Source organism: Tiliqua scincoides, chromosome 2 (assembly GCF_035046505.1).
Source record: "Tiliqua scincoides isolate rTilSci1 chromosome 2, rTilSci1.hap2, whole genome shotgun sequence".
In the NCBI taxonomy this organism is placed as follows: Eukaryota; Metazoa; Chordata; class Lepidosauria; order Squamata; family Scincidae; genus Tiliqua; species Tiliqua scincoides.
Genome location: NC_089822.1, coordinates 107,913,023 through 107,940,933, shown reverse-complemented (window position 1 = coordinate 107,940,933; position 27,911 = coordinate 107,913,023). Strand labels below are relative to the sequence as shown.

At 45.9% G+C, this 27,911-nt stretch overlaps 1 protein-coding gene and 1 pseudogene across 1 annotated transcript in view; both read right to left on the bottom strand.

The window, feature by feature from the left end:
- Positions 1-5,953: 5,953 nt before the first annotated feature.
- The window catches only part of LOC136638641 (ovostatin-like), a 61,653-nt gene continuing 39,695 nt past the window's right edge, over positions 5,954-27,911 (bottom strand). The window contains exons 25-36 of the mRNA XM_066612674.1: positions 26,795-26,876; positions 25,878-26,034; positions 24,646-24,732; positions 22,902-23,067; positions 20,350-20,570; positions 18,830-19,045; positions 15,320-15,444; positions 13,682-13,772; positions 13,059-13,127; positions 12,874-12,976; positions 11,615-11,690; positions 5,954-6,131 (exon numbers count right to left, since the gene is read on the bottom strand). Of these exons, the coding sequence (XP_066468771.1) occupies positions 11,638-11,690; positions 12,874-12,976; positions 13,059-13,127; positions 13,682-13,772; positions 15,320-15,444; positions 18,830-19,045; positions 20,350-20,570; positions 22,902-23,067; positions 24,646-24,732; positions 25,878-26,034; positions 26,795-26,876 (1,370 nt within the window). The 3' untranslated portion in view covers positions 5,954-6,131; positions 11,615-11,637. The remainder of the gene's footprint in view (positions 6,132-11,614; positions 11,691-12,873; positions 12,977-13,058; positions 13,128-13,681; positions 13,773-15,319; positions 15,445-18,829; positions 19,046-20,349; positions 20,571-22,901; positions 23,068-24,645; positions 24,733-25,877; positions 26,035-26,794; positions 26,877-27,911) is intronic.
- LOC136642512 (5S ribosomal RNA) lies at positions 18,422-18,541 on the bottom strand (annotated as a pseudogene).

The following is a 27,911-nucleotide window of genomic DNA, read 5'->3' as shown; positions in this document are numbered from 1 at the left end:
GGCCTAAGTTCCAGCAAAGCAGTGTCAAAGAGAATTCAAAGTATGTGGTTTATGTCTGCCCAACAGAGCCGGGCTCAAGACCTTCTGGAGCCTGAGACAACATGCCAGGCTATGGTCCCCTCTTACCAGGAAATGCAGCAGCTGCTCCTCCTCCTCCTCCTCCCTAGATCTGAAAAGGGAAATGGCACAAAGAGGACTCTTTAACAAAGCACTGTCCTCCACAAACCTCCTTTTGCTCTATCTCCCCCCTCCCTTTCTAAGCCCAGGAGCAGGCGGAAAAGGAGTGGTGGAAGTGAGTAGATGGAGGGAAGTCAATGTTTGCCAGCCTGAAGTGACAGCTTCAATTGCCTCATGGATGGCTCTAGCCCGGCATCATGATTCCTTTGGGTTGGAAAGATTTCAGGGCTTGCACTACAAGCGTGTTATATGTTCAGTCAGAAGTAAGTCTCCTTGAGTTCAATAAACTTCCTTCCTGGTAAGCCTATTTTAGGATTCCAACTCTGAAAGGCACTGGAGACTCATGGTGCTGGGCAGCCCAATCCTATCCTGCACTGAAACAGGTGGGCTGGCCGGCCTGAGCTGTATCCAATGCAGGATTGGGCCTGGCTGCAGTGCAATTTGGGACAAGGGGCATCATTTCCCCCTTCCCCAAGTAATGCAGCAGTGGCCCGCATAGGGCTATTCCATGGGGCCCTACCTAAAGAACTTGTGCAGATCTGAGCAGTTTGGCACTAGGTTGGACCACCCCACCCAGGAGAGGGGTTAGGATCCAGCCTAAGTGCTGGATCCTGGCTCCACCCCTCCCCTGAACCCACCCCGCCCACAGGACCTCCTGCCGCCCACCCTTCCCCTGCCCCAGAATACCCGCAGACTGGCCTCTCCTGGCCCTCTCCAGACCTGTGCTGGCTAAGACAGGTTGGTGCAAATTTACCAGGTGCTGGTGCTCTGGAGGCCGGCTTATGTCTGTTTACTAGCCTGCTAACTCCCATGGTGGCATGAAAGGGCCTTAAGGCACTTTTGCGACACCTCTGGGCTGTCGCAAGGAACTTTCACCAGCCCAACCTGGACTTTGGATTGATCCCTTAGTAATATAGTAGAGCCTCACTTAACAATGGGTTCACTTTACAATCAAATCACTTTACAATGGACTCTGCCATTCAAAGAGTTTCACAATACAATATGTTATTTACTTTACAATGGGCTCACGCTTGTCATCAACAGACCTTAGATAAGGCAATCTGTGATGCCAGTGCATATAATTGGTAGTGTCATAGCTGCTAGCAGTGTTTTAAACATCATGTCTGTGCATATGGAGGGAAGGATATAGCCAATGAGAACACTGATGTGTAATGCTGGGCTGGCAGGCAGGGGGATTAGGATGCAGCCTGAGGCTGGTCCCCCCAGTCTGCCCACTGCCCTTCCCTCTTCCACACAAAAATGACTCTGTTCTGCCCTTGTGCCTGGTTGGGTTCTGGGATTGGGATCACACCAGCCAACCCGGCTCAAGAGTCCTTATAAATGTGCTTTATGGCACATTTGTGACACTCTTAGGCTGGTGCAGGGGACGCAAGGTTGTGATTGCATCCCTAGACACTCTATACAAAGTAAATACCATAAACAAGGTAATTAATATGACATAAACATACAAAGACCTGAGATATTACAAATGCATGAGATGGGGTGGTGCTTCCTAATCTAGCTAAGGAGACAGTATTAAGCTGTGGGGGGAAAAAAGAGAAAATGTTATAAATCTGACACAACCGATTACTCAAAATGACTACTCAGCATATCTGAAACTAAAGAATCCAAAATGTGATTCACCCCTCTGCCCTTGCTCTTACTCGATGCCTTTATGCAGCAACTTTTGAAATTCTGGGATAAAACATGAATAACAATGTTCAAGGCCCAAATGGTAATTGCACCTGCTTTGCTTTAGGGCAATCATATCTTGCACTGGAACAGGCAGGCCAAGATGTTTGCGCTGTATCCAGCACGAGATAGGGCGCCAAAGTGGCTCAGTCAAAGATAAGGGGAAACTCTTCCCCTTACCACAGGGTAAGCCACTGCAGCCCCTATGGGTCTCCTTGAACTTGAGCCTCCTCTGGAGTCCGAGGAGGGCAGAGCAGCTAGAAGCCGCTCTACGCTGCTTGGAACGTGCCAGGTCCCAGCCCCAGCTCCCTGCCCGGCTGCCCCCCAGGGCTGCCCTCTGCTCACCCTCGCCCTGCCCTGGAATGCCTCCCTCCCGCCTCCTTCCCACCCAACCCAGAGCCTTGTGTTGGCTGAACTGCTTCCCCATGTCAGCGCGGAAGCTGGATTCAACCTCCACGGGCCGGTGCACCTCCCTGTGCTGGCCCAGCCAACTCATGAGGAGGTGCAAACATGCCTTATGGCAAGGGACTTGCTGTTAGGATTGCGCCCTTAATTGGAAAAGGCTAGTCTTGGTGGAGTTTATAGGCATCTCCTCCACCAACTCAAGCCCCCACTGCCAAGCTGGATACTTCATGCCAGTTGTCTCATTGAAAGGCTTCAATCAGCCGACAGGAAAACCACAAGGATGCTTTTTGGGCTGCAGATCTCTGACAAGGGACTGGATTGTCTTCACTTTGAGATGAACAGGATTAGACCAGTTTTCTGGAGGCAGATTTTAAAAATCCAGTTTCAAGAGACACTTTCTGTTTCCACTTTGGGCCACTAGGCGGCACTACAGCATCGGTTTTCTTAAACTCCAACCTCTTTCAAGGAAGGACTGGAAATCGTCAGCCTTTTTCAGAGACTTCTAAACCAAGTATTGGTGTCCACATAGGGCAGCAGTTGCCCTGATTCTCTAGAAAACTTCTCTCAGAGCCTTCACCCATCTTGGAATGTTTCTGGCTTGATTTCCTTGGCAATGGCAGTTGCTCAACTGTCTCAAGAGCCAAGCACTCATGGTAGGTCTCTCCCAAAGACTTGACAAAGTCTTTGGACAGCCTCTCTGCCACAAGAAATGTGGTCCCTCATGAAAAATGTTCTTTTGGACAGGATTAAAACCTTGGACAGGATTATATCCCCCTTTGCGTTCCACCAAAACAGCAGGTTTGTTCAGCCAGCTCAGCAAGTTGAACAGCAGCAGGCAGCAAGCCAGCCAGCAGCTTCATTGAACCAGCAGCACCTGGTGTGGAACCCCACTCCCCTCTGGATTGGCCAACTTTGGGGTGGGAGGCATTTTCCCTTGGTGAGCCCATGGTACCTGTTGTGGCCTGAAGACCACTGGCAGCCTCATTAAATACCTGAACTGCAGCACCTGGTGTGGAGCCCCAGGTGACCCTGCAGTATCTGCACCCAGTCCTCTTGGTCAGAGAATCTGGCTGGATAACCCAATACCCATGCAAACTTGAGGCTTTGTAGCTGGCACTCTGGAGTTTTGGACAAAACCTTCTCATGCACTCTTTATAATAGGAGCATGGACCAGAAGGAGTAGATTGAGTCAGTGTGCATCTAGGGAAATAAACAAGGGTAATAAACAAAGGTAATGAATGATAGTAAATATTCTAACTTAAACCTATTTTGTGTGGAGAACGAACATGCTCAAATAACAGAACATGAAAGATACTGTTGTCTGCAACAAACAGAAAAGTCAGTTATTGCAGAACATTCAGTGGCAACTGGGTATAAAGTGGATTTTAAGCTGACACAGGTATTATTTACTATCATCCACCATTACACATGTTTACACAGAGAAGTCATTGAGATTTTCAAATATCACAGAATGAACAGAAGAGACCTTTCTTTGGTCATTGCATAGGCTCAACAGAAACTTGGTTATTACATAGATATTTAATAATCTTCACACAAGGGGATACATGCTGAAGAAAAGAGACGAATCACTAGAGGAAGGATTTAGTTGCCAGTGGTTTCAGTATATACAGCTTTTGGAGAGATTCAAAATGGATAAGAAAATATGGTTTTGAAGATTGAGGCTGCAATCCTATCCACACTTTCCTGGGAGTAAGCCCCATTGACTATAACAGGACTTACTTCTGAGTAAAAATGCATAGGATTGGGCTGTGAATGTCTTTATTAGAAAATCAACTCTGTTTAGAAGAAGAGCAGGCTATTACTAAAATGTTTAAGTTATTTTACTTTTATGGACAATTGAAAACCACTTGCTGCATGCGAAGGGGAAAATGGGTGTAATGGGGTACAGATTTGACAAACAGGTAATTGATATAGAGATAAAACATTTTTGTTGAGAATACAATAAAGAATTGACAATTAAATAATTGATGAGAGGAATAAAAAATTTTTTAATGCAATTTAAGAAAGTATTTTAGAAATAAGAGACTGTTTAAGATATGATACTTAGGGTACAATCCCAGCTGGGATAGGCAGGTACATGTTCCCATAAAGTACATTTGAACCACTGAGTGAGGAGGGAGACTGGCCTCAGCCCCATGGAGCCCTGAGGAGCCCTGCAATAGCACACCAGCCAAGGCAGGCTGGAACAGGGGCCTGGGGAGGAGGGAGGGTGGGTGCTGGGCAGGTCTGTGGGCAGAAGGGGTGGGGCCAGGATTCAGCACTTGGGGCCAGGATCTGGCATTTGATCCGGATCACGGTTCTAGGTGATCCGGAGCAGCTCCAGGCTGCTCAGATCTGCACCATCTCTTTAGATGGCGTAGATCTGAGTAGCCCCATTGGGGCTGCTGCGGCATTTCCCAGGGTAAGGGGAATGCATTCCCCTTGCCCTGAACTGAGCCACAAGCAGCCCCAACCCTGCTCTGGATATGGGGCAGGCCAGACGACCTCTCCATTCCAGCATGGGATAAGATTGGGCTGCCCATATTGATCAATACTTTGAAGAAAAACATAGTAATTTAGATTTAGGACTCTGCATTGTTATATACCTTTCAATTTCTGTTTTTATTATTTGTTTGTTATATGTTTAAGGTATTGTGGGTTTGTGTTTGTTAATTTCAGTTGTCTAAATGAATAGACATTTCATGTCCATTATTGGATACTGGTCCTTAAGAATGCAATTACATGAACAGCTAAGACACAACTGAACCAACCAGATGTCAGTAGTTGACTACTACAAAGCCAATCAGAAAGCAGATCCTTCTCTCCTTTCCAGTTTTCGTATGGGCTTGTTAGCTCAATTTCTTGGCAGTTGTGTCAGTTTGTCTAGGATGCAGGACAGGCCTGGTGTGCTCTATTTCAGCCTTTGAAAATGCCCACCAGAGTAGTGGGCAAAACATCAGGTAAACATGAAAAGAAAAATAGGATCAAAAATCAAAAGAAAAATAGAACTTGATCTTTCACAATAGTGTAAATATTGCTGTTCCTCATCTTAATCTAGTCAGCCCCATCGAGGCCTGTTAGCTCTCTTTTTAAGCAAAGATCACCCAGTATAGAGTACTGTACTGTAGGTGTAGTGTCAATACTTTGGGCTTAGACCTAGAAAGTTCAAATTCCTGCTCAATGAGCAATGCAAGGAAGACCCCAGAAAGTACTACCGCTGTCTTCTTGCTGATGGTTGTTTCTTGCACTGGTGGTGTTGCCTGAATGCATTTCCACATTTCTGCTTTGTTCGCAATTGAAGAGGAAAAAATGCATGGAGCAGTGATGTGATAGAGGTCCTGTGACCCATAGGCAGAGTTAAAGTATCATATATGACCCACAGCTTTGGACAGAATGGAGAAGGTGACATATCATGGAGGGGAATGCTACCTGTTTGCTACAAGAACATTAAATTTAATGCCAAATTAAATTTAAACTGGGAACTCCAAGCATCACAGCAGCTTGGTCTCTTAACTTCTGTGCCTCAATTAGCTCTTTCATTTGTTAGAGTACTTTGTCCACCTAGAGATTCTTGTTCACAGGGTGGTCAGGATCTGAGTGAAAAACAAACAAGGCAAGAAATGTTGACAGGGACAGGCTTTTATTGCAAGGAATTGTTACAAGTGCAAACATAACTCATTTGAACTGCAGTGGCAAATAGGGACAGCTGGCGCACCAGTGCATGATGGTTTTCTAGTGGTTTTCTCTGGAGACATGAAGAATGTAACAAGCTTCTCTTTACACCAGATTTTCCCTAGAATTTGGAGAATGTGTCGCACGGGTAAGCAGGAGATTATCTTCCATGATGTCATTTCCTCCTAGGGAAACAAGCAACATCAATTAGTGGTCTTCTTATTAGAAGGATTTGGCCAGAGAAGCCAACAGGTTGAAAAGTGTTGAATGACTCATTTCTAAGGGCTACTCTTGGGTGATTTGGACAAGGCTGTTGAAGTGCAACTACAATATCAGAGTATAAAATACACACTCAGTTTTGAAAGGCACACACACTGGTAGGAGCTGCAGCTTTCCCCTTGGAAATGCACACAGTCCTCTCCTGGTCTCCACTCGTCTGCACAGGGAACAGCTTTATTCATACATGCATCCTTGATCTTGATTTTTTAACTCAACTCTTTCTCCAAAAAGACCCAGGCTCATCCCTAGATAGGTAGGGGAGCCTGACCATGAGATTGATGGCAGGCCACTCTCTCCAAGAACTGGATTTGCCTAGGGATACAAGCAAAGGGATTTGTGTCCTGGAGCCTGAACAGATGCAAACTGCACCACTTTGGGGGTGACTATTGGTAGTTGGTCAACTGGAAAACTGTGCTGCTGTTTAACGTTAATAAAGTTGTGGCCCAGTTCAACCCAATTTCTTGCCCTGTGTCTATCGTGTGTGTGGGCAAATGCAGTTGTTCCAGAAGAAATTAGTTTCCCCACTTCTAAGCACTGCAATTCAATTTATTTTTGCCTCTTGGAAAATTTCAGCATGGTCTTAGTATTTAATGTACTCATTAACAGTACCAAAGACATCGGCTGGTACCATGCACTGCAGGTTCAAAACATTGACCTCATCCACCACTCATCATGTCAACCAAGCCTGCATTCTTGTTCACCAGGTGATGAGTATCAAAGATTGTGGGGGGCAAAAAGAAAGAACAAACAAACTAGAAGCCCAATCCTATGCATGCCTACTCAGAAGTAAGTCCCATTATAGTCAATGTAGCTTACTCCCAGGCAAGTGTGGATAGGATTGTGGCCCAGGTGAACCATTTTAGGACTCTCTCCTTCCTCCATGTCAGTTTTTAGCAACTGCAAAGATTATACTGAAATTGGGACAAACCTCCTTACAGCCAATGAGACTGTTATACAGAATTGGTGTCCATATCAAGTAGTGAGATGCATTTGTGAGGATTCATTTGACCAACATTTGTCCTGAATGCAGCCTACTTGAACAATTTCTGAGCTCGCCCTGATGGCAATTGTACCAGGGATCACTGGAATACACTGCGGTATTCTTGCACAACTCCAACCCAGTGTGATGGTATTTATAAATGCAATGTTGACAGATAAACATGCTCTTTGTAATTTACTGGAACAAAACCCACATATGACATAATTCTATAACAGTAGCTGTGTTTAGTCTGTTGCAACAAAAGCAAGAAGGAGCCTTGTGGCACCTTCAAGGTGAATAGATTTGTTGATGTATAAACTTTTGTGAACTAGAGTCTACTTCATTACAATTGTGAAGCATTTGTAACACACTTCATTTCATTTTGAAATACAATCACACACACCCGAGTGCATTATACTGAAAATATTATAGAGAGCAAGGTCACAAAACCATGACTGGAAAAGGGTGCTGTCATGGAGATGGATCTATCCTTTTGGTGATATTTCCTTTCTCAGAGAGAAAGGATATGTTGATTCCTTCCCCTGGACTAGAGATGGGGAGGATATAAGTTGGATAGAGGGAGACTATGAGATCTTCTCCCTTTTTGATGTAAGTCTGGGGGTGGCTGGGGTTAACATATTCCCAGCTGAAATAAGTTAGAAAGTAAAGCAGCCTGGCAACTGGGAGTTCTTCCTTTTGTTGCCTGATGGACACACAAGTTGTGGAGGACATCAATTTCTGGTATGTCAGTTGGATGAAAGCCAGAACACTGGACTGAGATGTTTCCATGCCATGAGAGACCATGGGCAGAAAATGATGGAGCAAAATTAGAGACCCCTTTCACTGGGTGAGCCATCTATAAATTAGGGATGGGCAAGTTCATCTTTGCTTGCTCCTGACTGCATTCACTGGGGGACATGCTTCCTGCCTGAGTAACAACAGTCTGGTATGGCAGGACTTGCAGAACTGTAAATGTATCAAGTAGCTTAGAGTTATAAATTGTTATTGTTGCTTATAAGAACATAAGAACATAAGAACAGCCCCACTGGATCAGGCCATAGGCCCATCTAGTCCAGCTTCCTGTATCTCACAGCGGCCCACCAAATGCCCCAGGGAGCACACCAGATAACAAGAGACCTCATCCTGGTGCTCTCCCCTACATCTGGCATTCTGACTTAACCCATTCCTAAAATCAGGAGGTTGCGCATACACATCATCGCTTGTACCCCATAATGGATTTTTCCTCCAGAAACTCGTCCAATCCCCTTTTAAAGGCGTCTAGGCTAGACGCCAGCACCACATCCTGTGGCAAGGAGTTCCACAGACCGACCACACGCTGAGTAAAGAAATATTTTCTTTTGTCTGTCCTAACCCGCCCAACACTCAATTTTAGTGGATGTCCCCTGGTTCTGGTATTATGTGAGAGTGTAAAGAGCATCTCCCTATCCACTCTGTCCATCCCCTGCATAATTTTGTATGTCTCAATCATGTCCCCCCTCAAGCGTCGCTTTTCTAGGCTGAAGAGGCCCAAACGCCGTAGCCTTTCCTCATAAGGAAGGTGCCCCAGCCCCGTAATCATCTTAGTCGCTCTCTTTTGCACCTTTTCCATTTCCACTATGTCTTTTTTGAGATGCGGCGACCAGAACTGGACACAATACTCCAGGTGTGGCCTTACCATAGATTTGTACAACGGCATTATAATACTAACCGTTTTGTTCTCAATACCCTTCCTAATGATCCCAAGCATAGAATTGGCCTTCTTCACTGCCACCGCACATTGGGTCGACACTTTCATCGACCTGTCCACCACCACCCCAAGATCTCTCTCCTGATCTGTCACAGACAGCTCAGAACCCATCAGCCTATATCTAAAGTTTTGATTTTTTGCCCCAATGTGCATGACTTTACACTTACTGACATTGAAGCGCATCTGCCATTTTGCTGCCCATTCTGCCAGTCTGGAGAGATCCTTCTGGAGCTCCTCACAATCACTTCTGGTCTTTACCACTCGGAAAAGTTTGGTGTCATCTGCAAACTTAGCCACTTCACTGCTCAACCCTGTCTCCAGGTCATTTATGAAGAGGTTGAAAAGCACCGGTCCCAGGACAGATCCTTGGGGCACACTGCTTTTCACCTCTCTCCATTGTGAAAATTGCCCATTGACACCCACTCTCTGCTTCCTGGCCTCCAACCAGTTCTCAATCCACGAGAGGACCTGTCCTCTAATTCCCTGACTGTGGAGTTTTTTCAGTAGCCTTTGGTGAGGGACCGTGTCAAACGCCTTCTGAAAGTCCAGATATATAATGTCCACGGGTTCTCCCGCATCCACATGCCTGTTGACCTTTTCAAAGAATTCTATAAGGTTTGTGAGGCAAGACTTACCCTTACAGAAGCCATGCTGACTCTCCCTCAGCAAGGCCTGTTCGTCTATGTGTTTTGAGATCCTATCTTTGATGAGGCATTCCACCATCTTACCCGGTATAGATGTTAGGCTGACCGGCCTATAGTTTCCCGGGTCCCCCCTCTTTCCCTTTTTAAAAATAGGCGTGACATTTGCTATCCTCCAATCTTCTGGTACCGTGGCCGTTTTGAGGGACAAGTTGCATACCTTAGTCAAGAGATCTGCAACTTCATTCTTCAATTCCTTAATAACCCTTGGGTGTATGCCATCAGGGCCCGGTGACTTATTGATCTTTAATTTATCAATGAGGTCTGAAACATCTTCTCTTTTAACCTCTATCTGACTTAACTCCTCGGTTAGGAGGGGCCGTTCGGGCAGCGGTATCTGCCCGAGGTCTTCTGCCGTGAAGACAGATGCAAAGAACTCATTTAATTTCTCTGCCATCTCTAAGTCTCCTTTTATCTCCCCTTTCCCTCCCTCACCATCCAGAGGGCCAACCGCTTCTCTGGCGGGTTTCCTGCTTCTAACATATTTGAAGAAGCTTTTATTATTCCCCTTAATGTTGCTGGCCATGCGTTCCTCATAGTCTCGCTTGGCCTCCCCTATCACCTTCTTACATTTCTTTTGCCACAGTTTATGTTCCTTTTTATTCTCTTCATTAGGGCAAGACTTCCATTTACGGAAGGAAGCTTCCTTGCCCTTCACAGCCTCTCTAACTTGGCTGGTTAGCCATGCGGGCACCCTCCTGGATTTAGTGGAACCCTTCTTTCTTTGCGGTATACACCTCTGCTGGGCCTCTATTACTGTTGTTTTAAGCAGCCTCCATGCACTCTGGAGAGACTGGACTCTTTTTACCCTCCCTTTCAACCTCCTTCTAACCAGCCTCCTCATTTGAGGGAAGTCCGCCCGTCGGAAGTCAAGGGTTTTTGTTAGAGATTTGCCTGGTATTCTTCCCCCAACGTGCACGTCAAAACGGATCGCAGCATGATCACTGTTCCCCAATGGCTCAGTAACGTTTACATCTCTAACCAGGTCCTGCGTACCGCACAAAATTAAATCCAGAGTCACCTGTCCTCTGGTGGGCTCCGTGACTAGCTGATCTAAGCCACAGTCATTTAGCACGTCAAGAAATCCGGTTTCCTTATCGTGACCAGAACACAAATTGACCCAGTCAATATGAGGATAATTGAAGTCCCCCATGATTACAACCCTGTCCTTCCTTGTCACCTCCCTGATCTGTTTCCTCATTTCAAGGAAATGCTTGAAATGTAGGTTCTTTTTACTTGCTTTTGCAAGGATCCCCCTCCCCCTTTTTGGGGTAGTGGGACCTCTTTACTACTAACTCTCGACATTGTGTAGGCTATAAAGCACGGTGATCTTGGGGTGTAATATTGGAGGGGTGGTGGCAGATCCTTGGCCAATGGGGTTGTCCTTTACTCTCCTTTTCCCCGCTTCTGCCAACCACTGGAACTCAGGAGGTGCTTGGAGGTGTGGTGGTGGGGGTGGGGGGTTAGTTCAGTAATGCATGGAAGCAGTTTACATTTGCAGGCAGCTCAGCAGACCACGGTGGAAGTGAGTTGGAAGGACAGGTGGTTGCTTGAGGGACCAACAACAGGTGCAGTAAAAAGAAAGAGCCCTGTTGCCCAGATCATTCCTAACACTCTCCTTAGGGGACCATTGTGACAGGTTCTGCCTGTAATACAAAGTTCACATGTATTCAAATATGCACAATGATTATTCATAACCCCCATAATGGTCAATGAGGCAACATTTCTTGGCTAATTTTTAATGCCTATAATGGGAGAGAAAAACCTGTTCTTGAATGAGTCTTCAACAAAATTGACTCAAACTTGTTCATAAATCCTAGCTGAGCAACTTCATGCTGCAGTTCTTCGTTGGTACTTTGGGATTCCCTGTACAGCAGCCTCCTTCCCTTCCCACTTATTATTAGCCATGATAATAATCTCACTTCCCATTTCTCAATTGGGCAATTCTATCTTTCAGCTTACCTTTCTTGGGATACCCAGAGGGTTCAAGAGCCACCTGTGCTGCAAGGGAACTTGTACTCAGCGACACTATTCTCATCTGAAAAAGAGAACATAGCATGCGTATTATTCACCAGTTGTATGTTTTGCGGCTAATGAGTTCTGCTTCATATAGACCTATCGGTGTTATTTTGTAATAAATAAATTTTTAAAAAGGAAAGGTACTTAGTAATTCATGCTTTCTCCTAAGGAACAGGAGCTGATTAAGGTGCAATTAGTGCTGCTTGCTCTGAAAAATGCCTCGGTAGCACTCTGCCCGTCCACACTGGACAGGCTTTTGCTGCAATGCATCGACAGAAATGAAAAGTGCCACAAAGCAGATCTGAGAAAAGATTGGTGGTTAATACAGGGTGCAGGCTGGCAAGGACATTATCTGGATTCTTTGTTTAAAAAATGTGTCAACGCAGGATGGCAATTCCAGCCTAAAATTCTAGTGTGGATGTAACATGAGCTCAACTGTTCCAAATTTGAGTGCTTATGCCCCAACTTCTATGACAGTTAATAAACCCAGCAGATTGCCATGGTATTGTTAACTTCATGAGAATATGACACTCTGCTGGTTCAGACCAGAGGGTCATCTAGTCCTACATTCTGTCAAAGAAAAGATGATGCCTCTAGGAAAAGTCTTCATGGACAGGCAAGAGAAGTAGCAGCCACCTTATGCCATTTGTTCCCAAAGGCATAGAGCCTCATATCCACCTGTGGCCTCTGCAGGCTTCAGAATGGCCATTTGGGACCAAAAGAATGCCCAAATGCTTCCTTTGGACCAAAAATAGCTAAAACACTTCCTTGGGAAATTGGAAGTGACTTTTGCGGATATAAGGGATTCTGAGGCCTGAGGAAACTGGAAGTCACCCTTTTTTTTTTTGCCCAGACGGCCATTCTGAAGCCTGCAGAGGTTGCAGGCAGATACACACAACCTCTGCAGGCTCCAGAAAAGCCTCTGGACCTGACTGGAGCACTGATCCAGTCAGGCTTGGAGGGCTGGGAGGGGGGTGGTTCAGCACTGTGGACGATGGAGTCTGTGGATGCTGTACCCGTGGATAACGCGGGCCCCCTGTAGGTGTTGACAGAGCTATCCTCCATGAGTGTGTCTAATCTTTTTTTCACCATCTCTATGACTTGAGACAGCAAATTATGTAAGATAATGATGTACTTGTGCAGAAGTGAAGAACTTCAGATGAATCATGAAGCTCCATGGGTTATATTCTTCCAAGACCTACCTGTTTCATAATAGTCATAGACACGCACTGGAGCAGCTCTGAGGTTTGAAACAGGAAGATCTTGTACAACAATGAAACTGAAAATGGTTTCTTTGGGCGACAGCTAGAAGTGAAAGCACAGAAGAATTATGAGCCTTGTATTTGGTTAACAGGTTGCACAAGACACTGATCTGAGCAGAACTTACGTTATCCAGATAGCAGAGGACATGGTTTTCCTTGGTTTCCACCTTCATCACAATGTTACTATCACGAAGCTGCGAACAAGGAAGGCCAGCAAAGATATGTTAAAGGATGGAAGGAATCTGCCTACTCCATCTTTTCAGAAAGGACACTCTGACTTTACTTCTCTTGGACTGCACCTGCTAGATTACTCCCCCACTGCTTAGGTAGGGGGACAGATTGGGCAAAGCAGGAGGCGGTTTTGGGTGAGGAAGAGCACTGGAAGGACTAAGGGAGAGCAGGGAAAGGCTGTAAAAGGGAAACACGGAAAGCAGGGAAGAAGAAGAAGGGTCTGGAAGGGGTGAACTCCAGATTCTGGTATAGATCTCCAGAAGTTGCACGGAAGTAACACCCACCTCCCCAGAGTATTTGCCTTTAGTATGTAACTGTATAAATGTTAAAGAACTCAAGATCATAGCTGTGTTTGCAGCAAGGCTGCACTTGGTATCCAACTGCTCATCAGGGACCATACCAGTGCAACAAAGCAGCTTTCCAGTTGGAATCAAGAATCTCCTTTTATTGTCTCACGTGTCGTACCCTACTCTCCCTCCACCCCTGCATGGTCACTCCATTTCTCTTAGGATATTACCTTTCGTAGGGATGATGGATCAGGAACAAACCCTGTGAGCATCTTCACATCGACAATGGCCATGTTGGAATGGTTACGCTTCCCAGTATAACTGAAGGGAGAAAAGCTGCATCAGTTTGGAATTCTAGGCCAAAGCACTCAACCTTTCATACCAAATTCCTCCATACCGAGTAACCCCCCAACCATACTGGGGGAAAGTAACTTTCAAGCTGATGGGAGATGCTGCTACTTGACAGCCATTTGTGTAACCACAACAGGGATGTACCAGCGGAGAATGGCTCCTTACTTCCCTGGCTGCTGCAACTGCGTTAACTCTGGCAGGCTGCGTTGAACAAGAGAGGGACAAGCGAGGTCCCCCTGCCCCACAGGCCCAGCCTTGGCATGGAGGAGGGACCCAATGCCCATTAGATCTACCAGTTTGGGGGGGGGGGGCTGAGTTGACATAAAGCCTGTCACCTCTTGGACTAATTTTTAACAGCTTTCAATATCTTCTACATTGTTATAGATTGCAGGATAGGATTAGCTGGTTGCACATGGACTACACAGGAACTTTTCTCTCTTGCCAAGCCTGGCAGTGGTAGCAGGGGGCATTTTCCCCTTCTGTATATGTGGGATAGTAAATATTGCTATAACTAATGTTGCTATGGGGGTGCTAATAAGTAAGACAAAAATGTTTTGGTCACAACTAGCAAGGCTGTGAGGGAAGTGGAAAGAAGCACGTTGGCGAACGCACTGAGCGTGGCCTCTGAGAGGAATTTTTTCAGGGTGTACAAAGTTTCTTTTGGGCCCCTTTGCAAAAGGGGAAAAGGGTGAAACAGAGTGGGGGTGGGAGTGACGGGCAAGCAGAATAGGGGCAGGGAAGGGCAAAGCAGGATGAGGGGAGGATAGAGATGACTGGAAAAGTCTTTGGAGCCCAGGTCTACCCACCCATGTGGCATCAGTAGTGTCCCCAGTCATGGTAGTGTCCCCAGCATCCTGTGAGGGCAACAAGTCTGAGTAGATAGGAAAATGTCAGATCCCAGGAAATTTCTGGGCCCCCTCCCTGGTCTCCTGGGCCCCCCTTTTGACCCTGGGCCCGGGTACAAATTACCCCCTTTATTCCCCCTCTCCTAGGCCCTGGCACTGAGAGCTATAAGGGTGAAAGGGGATGACGTAGACCAGCACCTCACAGGTTTAAGACCCAAAAGAAAGGGAATGAAAGCCTCTTTGGACCTTATCTGTCTCACCTACTCAGAATCATGGGGAATGATTGTGGGGACTCGGACTGGCCTCCTGCCACACAGAGAGACCAGACCAAACAGATGAGATGGGCCTTGATGAAATGGGAAAATTAAGCAGCTACTCTTGGTTTGCATGCAGTTTAGTTGGGTGGGAGGTTACTTGACTGCTGCTGTCCTAACCTAGTTAAGTTGCCTGTACTGTAGTTGAGCTGCTTTATTGTTGGTCTCTGATAAATGGTGAATGAGGTTGTGTCCCTAATTTTACCCATACTTGTATCTCAACCCTTTATTCCTGGGTGAGGGTACAATAGATTAGAATGTCTATACACGGACACCTTCAGCACTGGATCATATGATTTATCTGAACTATTCATACGTGCCATCATACATGTTTCTCAGTTGATTCAATCAAAGATACCTGGCTGCAATGACAATGGTAAACTTTGTCTGGACACTGCCTTCACAGGAGGCATTTGCAGTCTGCACTGAGAGGGAGAACCCAGATGCTTTGTGGGGAAGGATAATGTTGTATTTCAGAGTTGTCTGGAAAAGAAGAAAAAGAAACACGGGATTGAAAAACAAGCCAAACAAATGTGATCTCCAGGCTTTCAATAGCAGCAGGATAGCTTGGGGGAGGGGGGGACAGGAACCTGAGGACAGGTGAAGTGAACATGTCCTGAATCTGAACCTGAGGACATGTGTGTCCGCAGCAGGAAGTGGTCACAACTCATTAAGTGCAGATTTTGATTTGTCATTGTATGGCTGTAGCCACAGTCTCACCATCACCACCACCAATCTTTCCTCCCAGGGACAAGCCAACTGGAACTTGTTGTCTAGAACAGTGTTTTTCAAACTGTGGGTTGGAACCCACTAGGTGGGTCGCGAGCCAATTTCGGGGGGGGCCCCCCATTCATTTCAATATTTTATTTTTAATATATTAGACTTGATGCAAGCATGGTATGTGACTGCATTTGGGGAAATGTTACAGACCTGTACTTTTAACAAGCTACTATGTATATTCTTTTAACAATGATAGCCAATGGGATATACTCCTGGGTAAGTGTGGGTAGGATTGTGGTCTAGGACTGTTAAAATTCTTCCTGCTTGATGAGATCACTTCCAGTCATGACATCACTTCTGGTGGGTCCTGACAGATTCCCCTTCTAAAAAGTGGGTCCCAGTGCTCAAAGTTTGAGAACCATTGCTCTAGAGTCAGAGGAAGACCCTTGAAAAAGCCAAGTGGGCGAGTCACACCCACTCACTCACTGTCACATTTGCCACTTGAGGAGAAGAACATCCCTGAGGACAGTTTTAGCATCTGTGTGTTCACATGATCTTTTGCTGGTTATTCTTTCATTGCAGAGAGGGATATAATAATTTTCTAAGCAGGTTGCATTGCTGGAAATCTGACATTGCATCAGAGTTGAGGCTACCGGTGATATGAAGGAGATTCTCCCTCCCAAGCACTGCTGTTGCTATCTGTGTGCCATGCTCAAGCCATCCACTGAAATGCATTTGTGGGCCAAAATAAATATTATACAGCACTAGTTGCATGTAACATTAGCCTCTGCTGCTGCAAAGTATCCTTGGGAGAGGACCATTCACACTAAAATACTGTCAGAGGTAAGGTAAGTGCTTAAGGGTGCAGTCCTAACCCACTTTCCAGCACTGGCATAGCTGTGCTAGTGGGACGTGTGCTGCATCCTTCAGTTAGGCGGCACTCACGGAGGCCTCCTCAAAGTAAGGGAATGCTTGTTCCTTTACCTTGGAGCTGCATTGTCCTTATGTCAGTGCTGGAAAATGGATTAGGATTGTGTCCTTAGGCTTCCTCTGCCAACCTCTTTCTTCTTGAACTGCTTTCCACACAACGGAGTACCAGATCTGTGTTTTCAAGGTGAACACTGGTCGGGAACCCCAGTGGGAGTCAAAGCAGCTGAAGCATAGGGAATGTTTTTCAGGGGGAATACAATAGGTGGGGGAAGGGTTAAGCAGCCCCTCTCTCCCATCTGTTGCTCACTTCAAATTGCTCTTTCCCAGGGCTGGCCTGCATGCCATGACACAGTCTTAAAGTGAGTGATGAGTTGGAGGGGGAGTGGCAAACTGATGAGGACTGCCCTGCACCCCATATTTGCTCACACTGACCAAACCTTGTCAGTCAGCCATCTCATTCTCTGCTTGCTCACTATCACTATTACCAAACCTGGCTACTTACAAACATAGCTGGGTGTGGGCAAGGAGAAAGAGGCACGGCCACTTATCTGGAACTCCAGGACTCACTCCTTCCTACTTGACTGTTTCTTCTGTTTGCTCTGCTCTTTCAGAAGTGCAGAGGAAGGAGGTAGCGCCAGAGTTCCAGGTAAGGGGGTGGGCTCCTGATTACTTGAGCCTTTCTATCCTTGCTTTTCTAAACAGCTGGGGGTGGTGGGGATGTAGTAGTGGATGACAGTGGAAGGGTACATGGATTGGGGGGGGGGGCAGGAGATGAGAATACCAGTCTGCTTCAGGCCACCACCAAGCTCTGGTCAGACCTGCTGTCTCCCCCCAAGGGCACTTGTTAACAAAATGATCATTGGGCATATTTTGCACATCACTGCACTGCAATGTGTAGCTTGGCTCTGTGATGCCACAACAAAAGATACAACTTACCCACCACTGTCTGTGTCTTTGAAGTTCTTTTAAAACTTTTAATCCTGTACAGGATTACTGCTCCTGGCTGAGTCTCCTGGCTGAGACTCAGGGCTGGCCCAAGAGCTACTGATGCCTGAGGCAGCATAACAAATGAGCCTTTGTTATGCTTACCCTTGCCCTATGCATAGACCCTTACCCTATGATGTGCCAGCCTCTGCTCCTCCCACTCTGTTTTTTCAGTGCAACACACCCTTCCCCATTTCCTCTTCCCCTCTCTGTCCCCCTCTTCTTTTCTGATACAGGGAGTGGAAAGAAGAGAAGAAGCAGTGGAGGCAAGCAGGCAGACAGTGTGCCCCCACTAATCTACTGCCTGAAGCAACAGCTTAGTCGGCCTCATGGATGGGGCCAGCCCTGCTGAGACTTCAAAATTTTAAAAGTCTGAAAATATGAGAAAGGTTCCCTTTTCTCCTACAGCAGTGTCCAACCACTGGAGAATATTTTGTTTCTCCTTTGAAATGTGTTTGTCCCACCTCTGTGCTGTTTCTTATCAGAGATGTTTCTCCCCCAGCCACACGGCCACTCCCATCTCCATTATGGTTGGCAACCTGCAGTCTCGAAAGACTATGGTATAAGCCTACAGCACCCGGTATTCCCAGGTGGTCTCCCACCCAAGTACTAACCAGGCCTGACCCTGCTTAGCTTCCGAGATCATGGTATAAGCCTACAGCACCCAGTATTCCCAAGCAGTCTCCCATCCAAGTACTAACCAGGCCTGACCCTGCTTAGCTTCCAAGATCATGGTATAAGCCTATAGCACCCGGTATTCCCAGGCGGTCTCCCATCCAAGTACTAACCAGGCCTGACCCTGCTTAGCTTCCGAGATCATGGTATAAGCCTACAGCACCCAGTATTCCCAGGGGGTCTCCCATCCAAGTACTAACCAGGCCTGACCCTGCTTAGCTTCTGAGATCAGACAAGATCGGGCATGTGCAGGGTAACAGCACCTGCAGGTTTGAATATCTGTAGATGCCAAGCCTGCACTGGAGGGCCCCAGAAGGCCTCCTGGATGCAACTGAAAGGCACTTCTAGTTTGCTGGGGTGGGACCCTGTGGATTTCATTATCTGAAGAATTTGGTACCCACAGGGGGTCTTGGAACAAATCCCCCACAGACACCAGGAAACAAAATGCTCAGAATTAAGGGGCCAGTGAGTGAACTGCAGGTAGGAAGGATGGTTCCAGTATCCCCTTCCAGCCCCACAGCTGCGTGATTCCTCCACTAACAGCCAAGGGAGCTATTACCTGTACAAAGACACATCCACTGCCTTTCACATTCACGGTATAATCTCCTGGGACATCAGGCAGGGGGGTCTGCTGCAATAGGAGGCGGTTGCTGTGGTCCACCATAAAGACCTTCTCAAAAGGCTTGCTGGAGTGCATCTTGACAGTGTTTCGACCATCCTTGGAGAAGGTAAGTTGGCTGTACTTAGCCAAAGCTTGAATAGCAGTTACAGTATCCTGAAAGACAGCGCAATGAAAATATATTTGAGGCTTTGCATGAAAAACAGCATGGAACACAACAGTTCTGTTACAGGCCAGGGTCTTTTCAATCCAGTAAACATCCACTTACTTGACTGTTTTAATACTTGACCATTTACAGCAGCTACTGTTGGATTTAAAGTGAAATGACTTTAGTGAAAAGTGAAATTTTTAAGCAACAATTTTGGTGGTGCTCCAACCTTTCCACTTTTCAGCCATTTCTGAGCAGTCCATGTGAAAATGTTCACTTATTCATTTACATTGCCCTCTTCCCCACACCCCCGTTTTTTGTGACATCATAACATCTAACCTGATCAGATAGGTTGAATCTTCATGTTCAGTGCAACCCAGAGAAATTATGGTGCTGAACATGATTGGGGAAAGGAAAGGAGTGATCATACAACCCTAGTAAAAGTTGCGATATCTGACACTTCATGATCTTGAAAGCTCTGTTTACTAGCTCTGCGAGCTCACCAGTCTGGTTTTCAGCTAATATTGAGGACTACAGAAAACTAACAAAATACTGAGTGAAACCGACAGTTACAGCAAATGAGATATTCTATATATACCACCCTGAGCTCCTTGGAGGAAGGGTAGTATAAAAATGTGAACTATTTTTTTTAATAGGTTTATATGGGGAAAAAAACTGAAGAATAAGTTATGCATTCAAGATAAACAATATAGGATGATTCATAGCTCATTGTTTAAGACCCAGATTTAATTCCCAATTAAATAGGTTCTCAAATCTTTTTTTCAGGTCCTCTCAATGCTGACAGATCTTTTGCCCAAGGCCTTGGAAAGCAGTGACCACTAACACAGGGTTGGTCTGACGTGGCATAAGGCAGTTTCTTATAACCTTAAGAGACTGCAAATTTGCATAATTCATGAAGGCTGCAAAATTTGCTTTTCTGGGTGCAATTTTTCTGTTTCTCACATTTGCCTCCCACCATTCCCTCAGGGAATTCAGAACCGCTTTAATGCAAGCTATCCCATTTTATCTTCACAACAACAACCATCACCACTCTGCGAAGTAGGTGAGAGATACCAAGTAGACTGAGAGATACCAAGGTTCAAGTTGTCTACCCAGTTGTCCTCATGGCTGAGCAAGGAGTAGAACCCAAATTTCCCCACTCTAGTTCTACCCTATATGGCATGGTGGGTCAAATCTGGGAGAACTACTTGCTCATGAAGCTTGAGCGCAATTTGGATTGGGTTGCTCATCTTGGAGCGTATACAGAGTCCTGGTCATCGTCCCTATGTTTCAGAAACAGGAGTTACTTTACCTGGGTAGAGGAGAAGCCTCCATAGGGATTCTGCTGCTTAGCTACCCACTGCACTATCTGTGACGCAGTTGTCATTTCTTCCGGTGTTAGGTTGGGTTTGGTGATCAGTGCCGAAAGCACATAACTCGTCATCTCAACCTCAGCTGACTGGGCACGGGGGAAAAAGGACGGAGACCTTTCGGCGGGTGGCTTGTCATCACGCTCCCAGTGCAACGTGCCACCTGAAATGGCAAACAGAGACTAACAATGCAATCCTATGCATGCCTACTCAGAAATAAATCCCAATGAGTCCAGAGAGACAGTGCAAATCATAGAAATCTGACCTCTAACTCCTGCTCCGGGAGGAAGAATGCTACAGGACCCAAGATCTGACCTCCATGCACTCATTTTATGTACATGTGATGATGAAACTGTGAGCCTCTGGGCAGAGACCTGTGTCTCATGGGTGCATCTAGCAAATTTAGGCCCTTCTATAAACATTAAATCAGCATGAGGATGATTGAAGGGACAGAACCAATAATCGAGAAGAAATCCTACTGAAGCTAACAGAGGCAGAGGTTTATCTCTATGGCCCTAAGCGCACATTATACAACAGTGCATTTCTTTAATGTAAGACTTAAAAAGCAGTTTTGTCCTTGGTTGTGTGGACTAACATGCTGGTTCCTGATTCTGCGACCAGGAAAAAAAAATGTCACCAGAACAAAATAAGGGTGCAATCCAGAGGAGGACTTGGGCCCAGGAGGGTCACAAACGTGACGTAAAGCACGTTTGCACCTCCTCAGGAGTAAGCCACGCTGGTGCACAGAAACTGAATCCAGCCTCAGGGGCAGGTGGACGGGGAGCGGGAGGCGGGGCTGGGATCCAGCAGCTATGACTGATCCCAACCCACCTTCCCAGGGAGTTTGGAGCAGCAGTAGACTTCTCCAGCCTTGTGCCCGGGGCAAAGATGGTGCCCCCGCAGGCTGTCGCCACCCCCCCACAAAAGCTCCCCCCCTCACCTGAGGCTCACAGAGCCTCGTGTGACCTCCACCCGCATCGGGGAAACCTCTCTGAGGTTCCCTAACGCTTCCACCCCCGTCGGGAGCCTCAGAGAGGCTTCTGTGGGGTCCTAGCAGCTTGCGCCCAGGGCTTGTGCCCCATTGGACCTTATGGCAGGTCCACAACTGGTTTGGAGTGACTTCAAGCCACTCCATTCTCCTTGGACTTGTGTCACTTCAGGAGGTGGTGCAAGTCTGAGGATATCCATGGGCAAGGGCACCTTACCCGGAGGTAAGGGGAAAAGTTTCCCCTTACCTCTGGTTGAGCTGCTTTGGACCCCTACCCTGTGCTGGATAAAGCGCAAGCCTCTTGGCTTGCCTGTTCCAGCACCGGGTAGGATTGTGTCCCAAGTCAAATTGGGCAACTGAGTATATTTACAGGGTTTGAACAAATTACTCTGGATGTAAATTTTTGCAGAATTATATCTTTTTGGCCATGTCTAGAATAGTGCAAGGGGAAATGACAAGTGCATATGAATGGATGGGGAAAACCTTTGCAGGAGATGAGCAGAGGTAGGGCTGAAGCAAAGATCTCTGACTGGAGGACAAAACAGAACAACCAATAAGACTGAAAAAGATAATTTAGACAACTCTGATGACTTTCACATGTCATTCCTTCTGCAGTGACTCATATCCCACTGAACTCTAGGGCAGTGCAGAGGATTCTGGGCATGTTTCAAGGCACATGTGTGGGTCATACAGGGCAACATCTGCCACTACAAAGAAGCTTGTCTATAAACTTTTCAAGCCCAGTTTGAAATAATATCTCTAATTCAGTTTGGAATAGTCGGGTCCTTCTGTACCTTTTTTGGAGAATCCTCAGGAAAAACAAACAAATTTGAGCTTCCTTACAGCACAATCCTATGCATGTCTACTCAGAAATAAGTCCCACTGAGTTCAGTGGGATTTTCTCCCAGGTTCATGTGTATACTTCATAGGACTGAAACTTTGTAAAGTAAGCTGAATGGTCAACAAGATGTGGTCAGTAACCGCTTCAGTCAAGCTGTGGGCTTGATTGAAATGACGCCTGACTTACACCAGAGAAAGAACACCAAAATGCCACACATGCTCTTGGCAGATTTGGCCAAAGAAATAATATAGATATCTTGACTTTTTTGTGACGTTTATATATAATTAGATCCTTTTCAGATTCTTTCTGTGGCAGTAAGAACAATCTGATGATTTAAGAAGCTTTCCATCTTCATGTGACAGTTCAATACTTTAACGTCCACAATTTTATGCGGTGTGCTTCACATGACTATTCATTCTGTTTGTACAAGTGGTACAGGGTGCAATCCTAATCCCTTATGTCAGTGCTTTCCAGCCAATGGGACATGTGCTGCACCCTGCAGTTGGGTGTCACTCACGGAGGCCCCCTCAAAGTAAGGGAATGTTTGTTCCCTTACCTCAGAGGTGCATTGCCCTTATTTCAGTGCTGGAAAGCACTGACATAAGGGGTTAGGATTGCGCCCACAGTCTCTTAAATATGGTAGCATCTTGGAAGAAGTGACTCACCTTCTTTCTTAGCTGATTTATACAGCATATCCAATAACAAATCCAATTTTGGCTTATTACCAGCTAGGCTAAAGGCATAGGCCAGAAGGGCTTGATCATAGACACTGATATTTCCCTTTTCTAATCCAGCCTCCAAACAAAACAAGGCATTTCGAATTACTGGATCCTAGTTTAAAAAAAAGAAAAAGATTAAGTCAATACAGAGGCTACAACAAACATCGAACAAACTAAAGTATCATTCTTATGTAGCATTCCTGGCACATTTCATTTCCCTTCCAAATTCCATTTTTCCCCAGGCATGGAGGATCTGGGAGGCTTCCAGTCTGGAGATCCTTCAAGATTTTTAGACTGGGAACAATCAAGTCAGTATTTAACACATTTGGATTAGATCATTTCTCAAGGAACAAAGAGCCTTCTTGACAGTTCTAAAATATTAAAACAAGTATTTTCTGTTTACATTAATGATGGAGGTGAATTTGGAACGAGGAGAGGAGTTCACTATACGAACTCTGCCAGTTCAGAAAGGCTCACACATTATGGCTGTTCCAGAAATGGGTCAAGTTTATAATGTGGATTTTGCTTCCCCCCCCCCACTCCTTCACAACAAAAATAAGTTGACTTTGAGAAGACAGAAGGTAATTAGCAGTGGGAAGGACTTGCTAGAGACGGGACTGCTCACCTAGCCAGATCTCCTTGCTGCTAGTGTCCCCCTGCTTTGTCAAGGGCAAGATAAATTCAGTTGAGCAAGAGGGTAAAAGAGGGACAGGTAGGGAAGGAGTGTGCCTTTCATGCATTTTAAAAAAAAAAACTCTCAGAAAACCTGGAAAAGAAAGGATGTTTCAAAAAAATAAAAATCTTGAGTAAAGCTCAGAACGAAGTACTGGCGTCCCCTGGTGCCCGCAGATCTGGTTATCTGTGGTTCCCTGCAGGCCCCCCCGCCACACCCCATTACCTTTGTTTAGCTTTATTACATTCCCATGCAGTGATAAATGTGCCTAGAAGGGAGACCAGGAATCAACAGGAAGCAGGAAGTTAACATTTGCTCTTCATCTTCCTTCTAGCCTGCAGGCTGGTTGCCTGTGTCTTGCTATAAGGTTTCTGCTTATAAGTGTTTTTTCAAGCAAAACATTAGATCTTTGTGGAAATGCAATGAAGCTAACAAAGGTCATGAGGCATGGAGGGCACAGGGGTACGGAGATGGGGTTACCCCTTATCCACAGCTTCTGGTGTCTGCGGGGTGGCGGGTGGATGGGAAAATATCCCCTATGGATACTGTGGAAAGCCTGTAACCAGTAAAACACAACGAGTGAGGTGAGGAAGGATAAAGAGCAAAAACATCTTGTATAGGTAAACAAGGCAAGTGCACCAATTGACATGTAGATCACCAAACATGAAATCAAAGCTGTGGGGACTGGGATGCTGAATGTTGATTCTGAATAAAGGCGATGCATAACGTGACAGTTCAAAATGGGAAAATGCAAAGGACAATAATGGCATCTACATGCCGATCAAGATGATGGATTATGCTCACCCCTTTGCTATCCTTGGTCAGATTATTATTATTAACAGTATTTATATACCGCTTTTCAACTAAAAGTTCACAAAGCGGTTTACAGAGAAAAATCAAATAACTAAATGCACAGTATCACTTCTTCCTGGTCACAGGCGTTTAGTGAAAAGATTTAATACTGAACTGAATAAACAGAACCACAAATCAGCTATAATGGAAAAAATATATATATACCGAGTTGACGTTTGTACGCAGTAAGGGGCTAGACTCCAACAAAGCAATGGTGATGTAGGCCGAGCGTGCCAGTTCATTGCCTGCTCCCTGAAAATACAAACACAAAGAGAAAATGGCTCAAAAGTGAGGAAAGTTGAGGAACTGACTCATTTCAAATAGCATTTTAAGTTTCCCCCTTTGGTGCAGTTCTCTTCTTAGCCCTCTGTGGAGGGGCAGGCTGTTCAGAAGGAAGGGCTGGAAGAAGTCTGTAAAATACATTTTCAAAGACGTGATGTCTGTTCTGCTTCTGCCATTGTACATTTGCCTAGAGCTGGCTTGAAATGACGGACAGCCCAATGGAACTCAGTGCTGGCGCAACGGGGCCGCAGGACCCATGTTGTATCCTGTGCTGAAACTGACGAGGCCGGAGGTCTCCTTGGGATGAGGGAACATTTGTTCCCTTACCCATGTTGAGCCCCATCCTGCCCTATGGGGCTACTTGGCTCTGTGCCATCTACATCTCTAGCGCAAAATTGAGAAGCCTTGTGTAGGGCTTTCAGACCCAGGACAGGGGTTAGGACATGGTGGAGGCAGCTATCCCTGACCCCCCCCAGGCCTGAACCACCCCTCACTCCCCTCTGCCCACCCCAAAACACCACATCCTTGCCTCCATGCCACCTTCCCCTGTGCTGTCTGGTAAGTACCTGCCCTGGGGATTCAGTGCTGGCGGGACAGCACAGCCTTCCCACCAGCACCGCTTATTCTCCAGGTATCTAAAAGAGCTTTATGGCGCTTTTACTGCTGCGCTGGTGCTATGACTGAAGAGGATTGGGCCATAAATGTAAATGATGCAGGCTAGGAGACCACAAACTACAATCTAAACCAAATCCAACAGACTGAGATTAAGGTGTGGTTTATGGGACAACACCCTGAAATTCTCCCAAGGTGACTTACCCCATTTTATCCTTGTAACAACCCTGTAAGATAGGTTAAACTGAGACAATGATTTGTCCCAAGGGCACTGACCGAACTTCATGATTCAGCTGAACCCAGCTCAAATCCAATAGTCACTACACGCACACACACAAACCCGAACACAATCCCCCCTCCCATTTTGTGTACAAAGTGTACATGTCCTGAGGTTAGCAGAGCAAGAAACCTGGGGGACTGGAGAGGGAGCTCTACAATTACCAAGAATGAAAAACCATCTCCATAGCGGAAAGGTTATAAATTACATGCAAAAAAGTTATCACCTGCAGAGCATTGTTGAAGTTTTCCCCAACATTTTGGAAACATCCATCTGATCTTTGCTTGCTAGCTAGCCAAGTGAAGGTTTGCCTTTGGACGTTTTGATCAATGAAAATGTGGGCTGAAGCTCTTGCAAGTGTTCTGTATACAAAGGCAGTGAGCCTGAAAAGAAATGCCACAAGACATGAGTGCCCACTTGCAGCTGCCACAATCAAACTCTGTTCAAGCTTCTCGGCTCTGTAAAGAGTGAGTATGCCTAGTAGACGAGACACCATGACATCATGCAGTTTTGCTATTATGTCAATAGTACCATATGAGCTCAAGATTTTAAAGTGCATTACTCATGAATAAAAAACAATGCCTAACATTTGTATAGTACTTTTCTGAATGTGCAAAGTGCTTCATGTGTATTTACCATGCATACAACAACCCAGTAAAGTGAGTGGTATTGACACCCCCCCCAACCCCATATTGCAGCTGAGGCAGAGGAAGAACTGCTTGCCTAAGACCCAGTGAGATCATGGTTGGAACTGGTGCTCATTTGCCACACTTGTTCTTGACTCCCAGATAGCTTCCTTTTATATTGCCTATCTTGAGCTTTATTTAGTGACCATTATACAAGGCTGGTGAACCTGCCAAGCCTAGCATATGGCCCATCAGTGGCAACCCATGTCTAATAAGCCATGGATGGTATCATCATCATCATAATATAAAAATGTTTTAACAAAAAAAATCTACAAAGCAGATTTACAGAGAAAATCAAGTAATTAAATGGCCACCTGTCCTAAAAGGGCTCACAAAGATGCAGAAGAAGCACCAGCAAACAGCCCCTGTATAACACTTCATCTAGCCCAGTTATAAATGCCAGAGGAGACTTATAGCAGCCTGACTCTGCAGCCAGACACACTTTCCAAGTTCTCACCAAATGTTGCTTTCTTTGCCCCTGTGTCCAAAAGCACTATAGGATCCATCATGGTGTTTGTATAACAGCTGCCTCTGATACCCTAAAAAGGAAGGGAGAAATATTTCCTAGCAGTTCAAATGGAGCACACGCATTAAAAATAATTATTTAACTATGCAAAGAAGAGTCTTATATACCTTCTGCTATGATTCTCAGCCCAATCCACTGTAACTGCCTGTGCAGTGATGCGGCGGCACCAATATGGTGTCCACTGCATTCCCCGGGGTAGTTTTGGCCTTTGGAAGCCTCCTTGCGGTAAAGGAACATTTGTTCCCTTGTTCTGAGAAAGGTCCCTGCCAGTCCAGTGGTTCTACACAGACCTGAGCCAGCAATATAGCTGGCACAAGTCCTTATGGACCTAAGAAGGCAGGCTGGGCTCGGGAAGGTGGTTAGGAGTTGGAGGACGCTGCAGCTGCTGCTAAACTCACCCCATTCCTGGGCCCAATCTGCCCTCCTCCCTGCTCCCATTGTCTCCCCGTTCTGCCCACTCCCTGTGCGATTCTACCTGGGTCTGGTATCCACTGCTGCATGGAGTTGGCTGCTTGCCGCCTTCAGTGGCTGCCAGCTGGCATGCTCTGTTATGTCACCTTTTGCAACAGCTGGAAAGCACCTAGCGCTGCTGCAATGCTCATTCCAGCTAAGCTAGTCATGGTTAGGATTACCTGTACTGACTGGTGGAATTATCACCGAGAGCACATTCTGTGTGTGTCTTCTGAGCAAACTGTAGCACTCAAGATCAGGTACCAACCGCACACAGCATGTCCTATCAGCTAGGCGCCCATAACCTGCCTCTCAGTTTGTGCCTGCCAGATGTCCATCTACTGTCTTTAAGAATATGTCCTTTAAGAAACTTCCTTTATATGCTTAGGATGCCTTACCAGGTGGTCACAGAAAGTTTGAAAAAAAAAATCATTAAAAATCAAGATCTGCAAAATTAATGAGATGGTCACATCAAAAGAAAGCATTGACCAAAAAATTGTTTTTTTCAGCAGCATTCAGAGGATTGGCAGAGTGCATGTGGCAGAATGCCAACTCTGACAGAGACTATTATTGGATTCTCCTCCATCATGATGGGCAG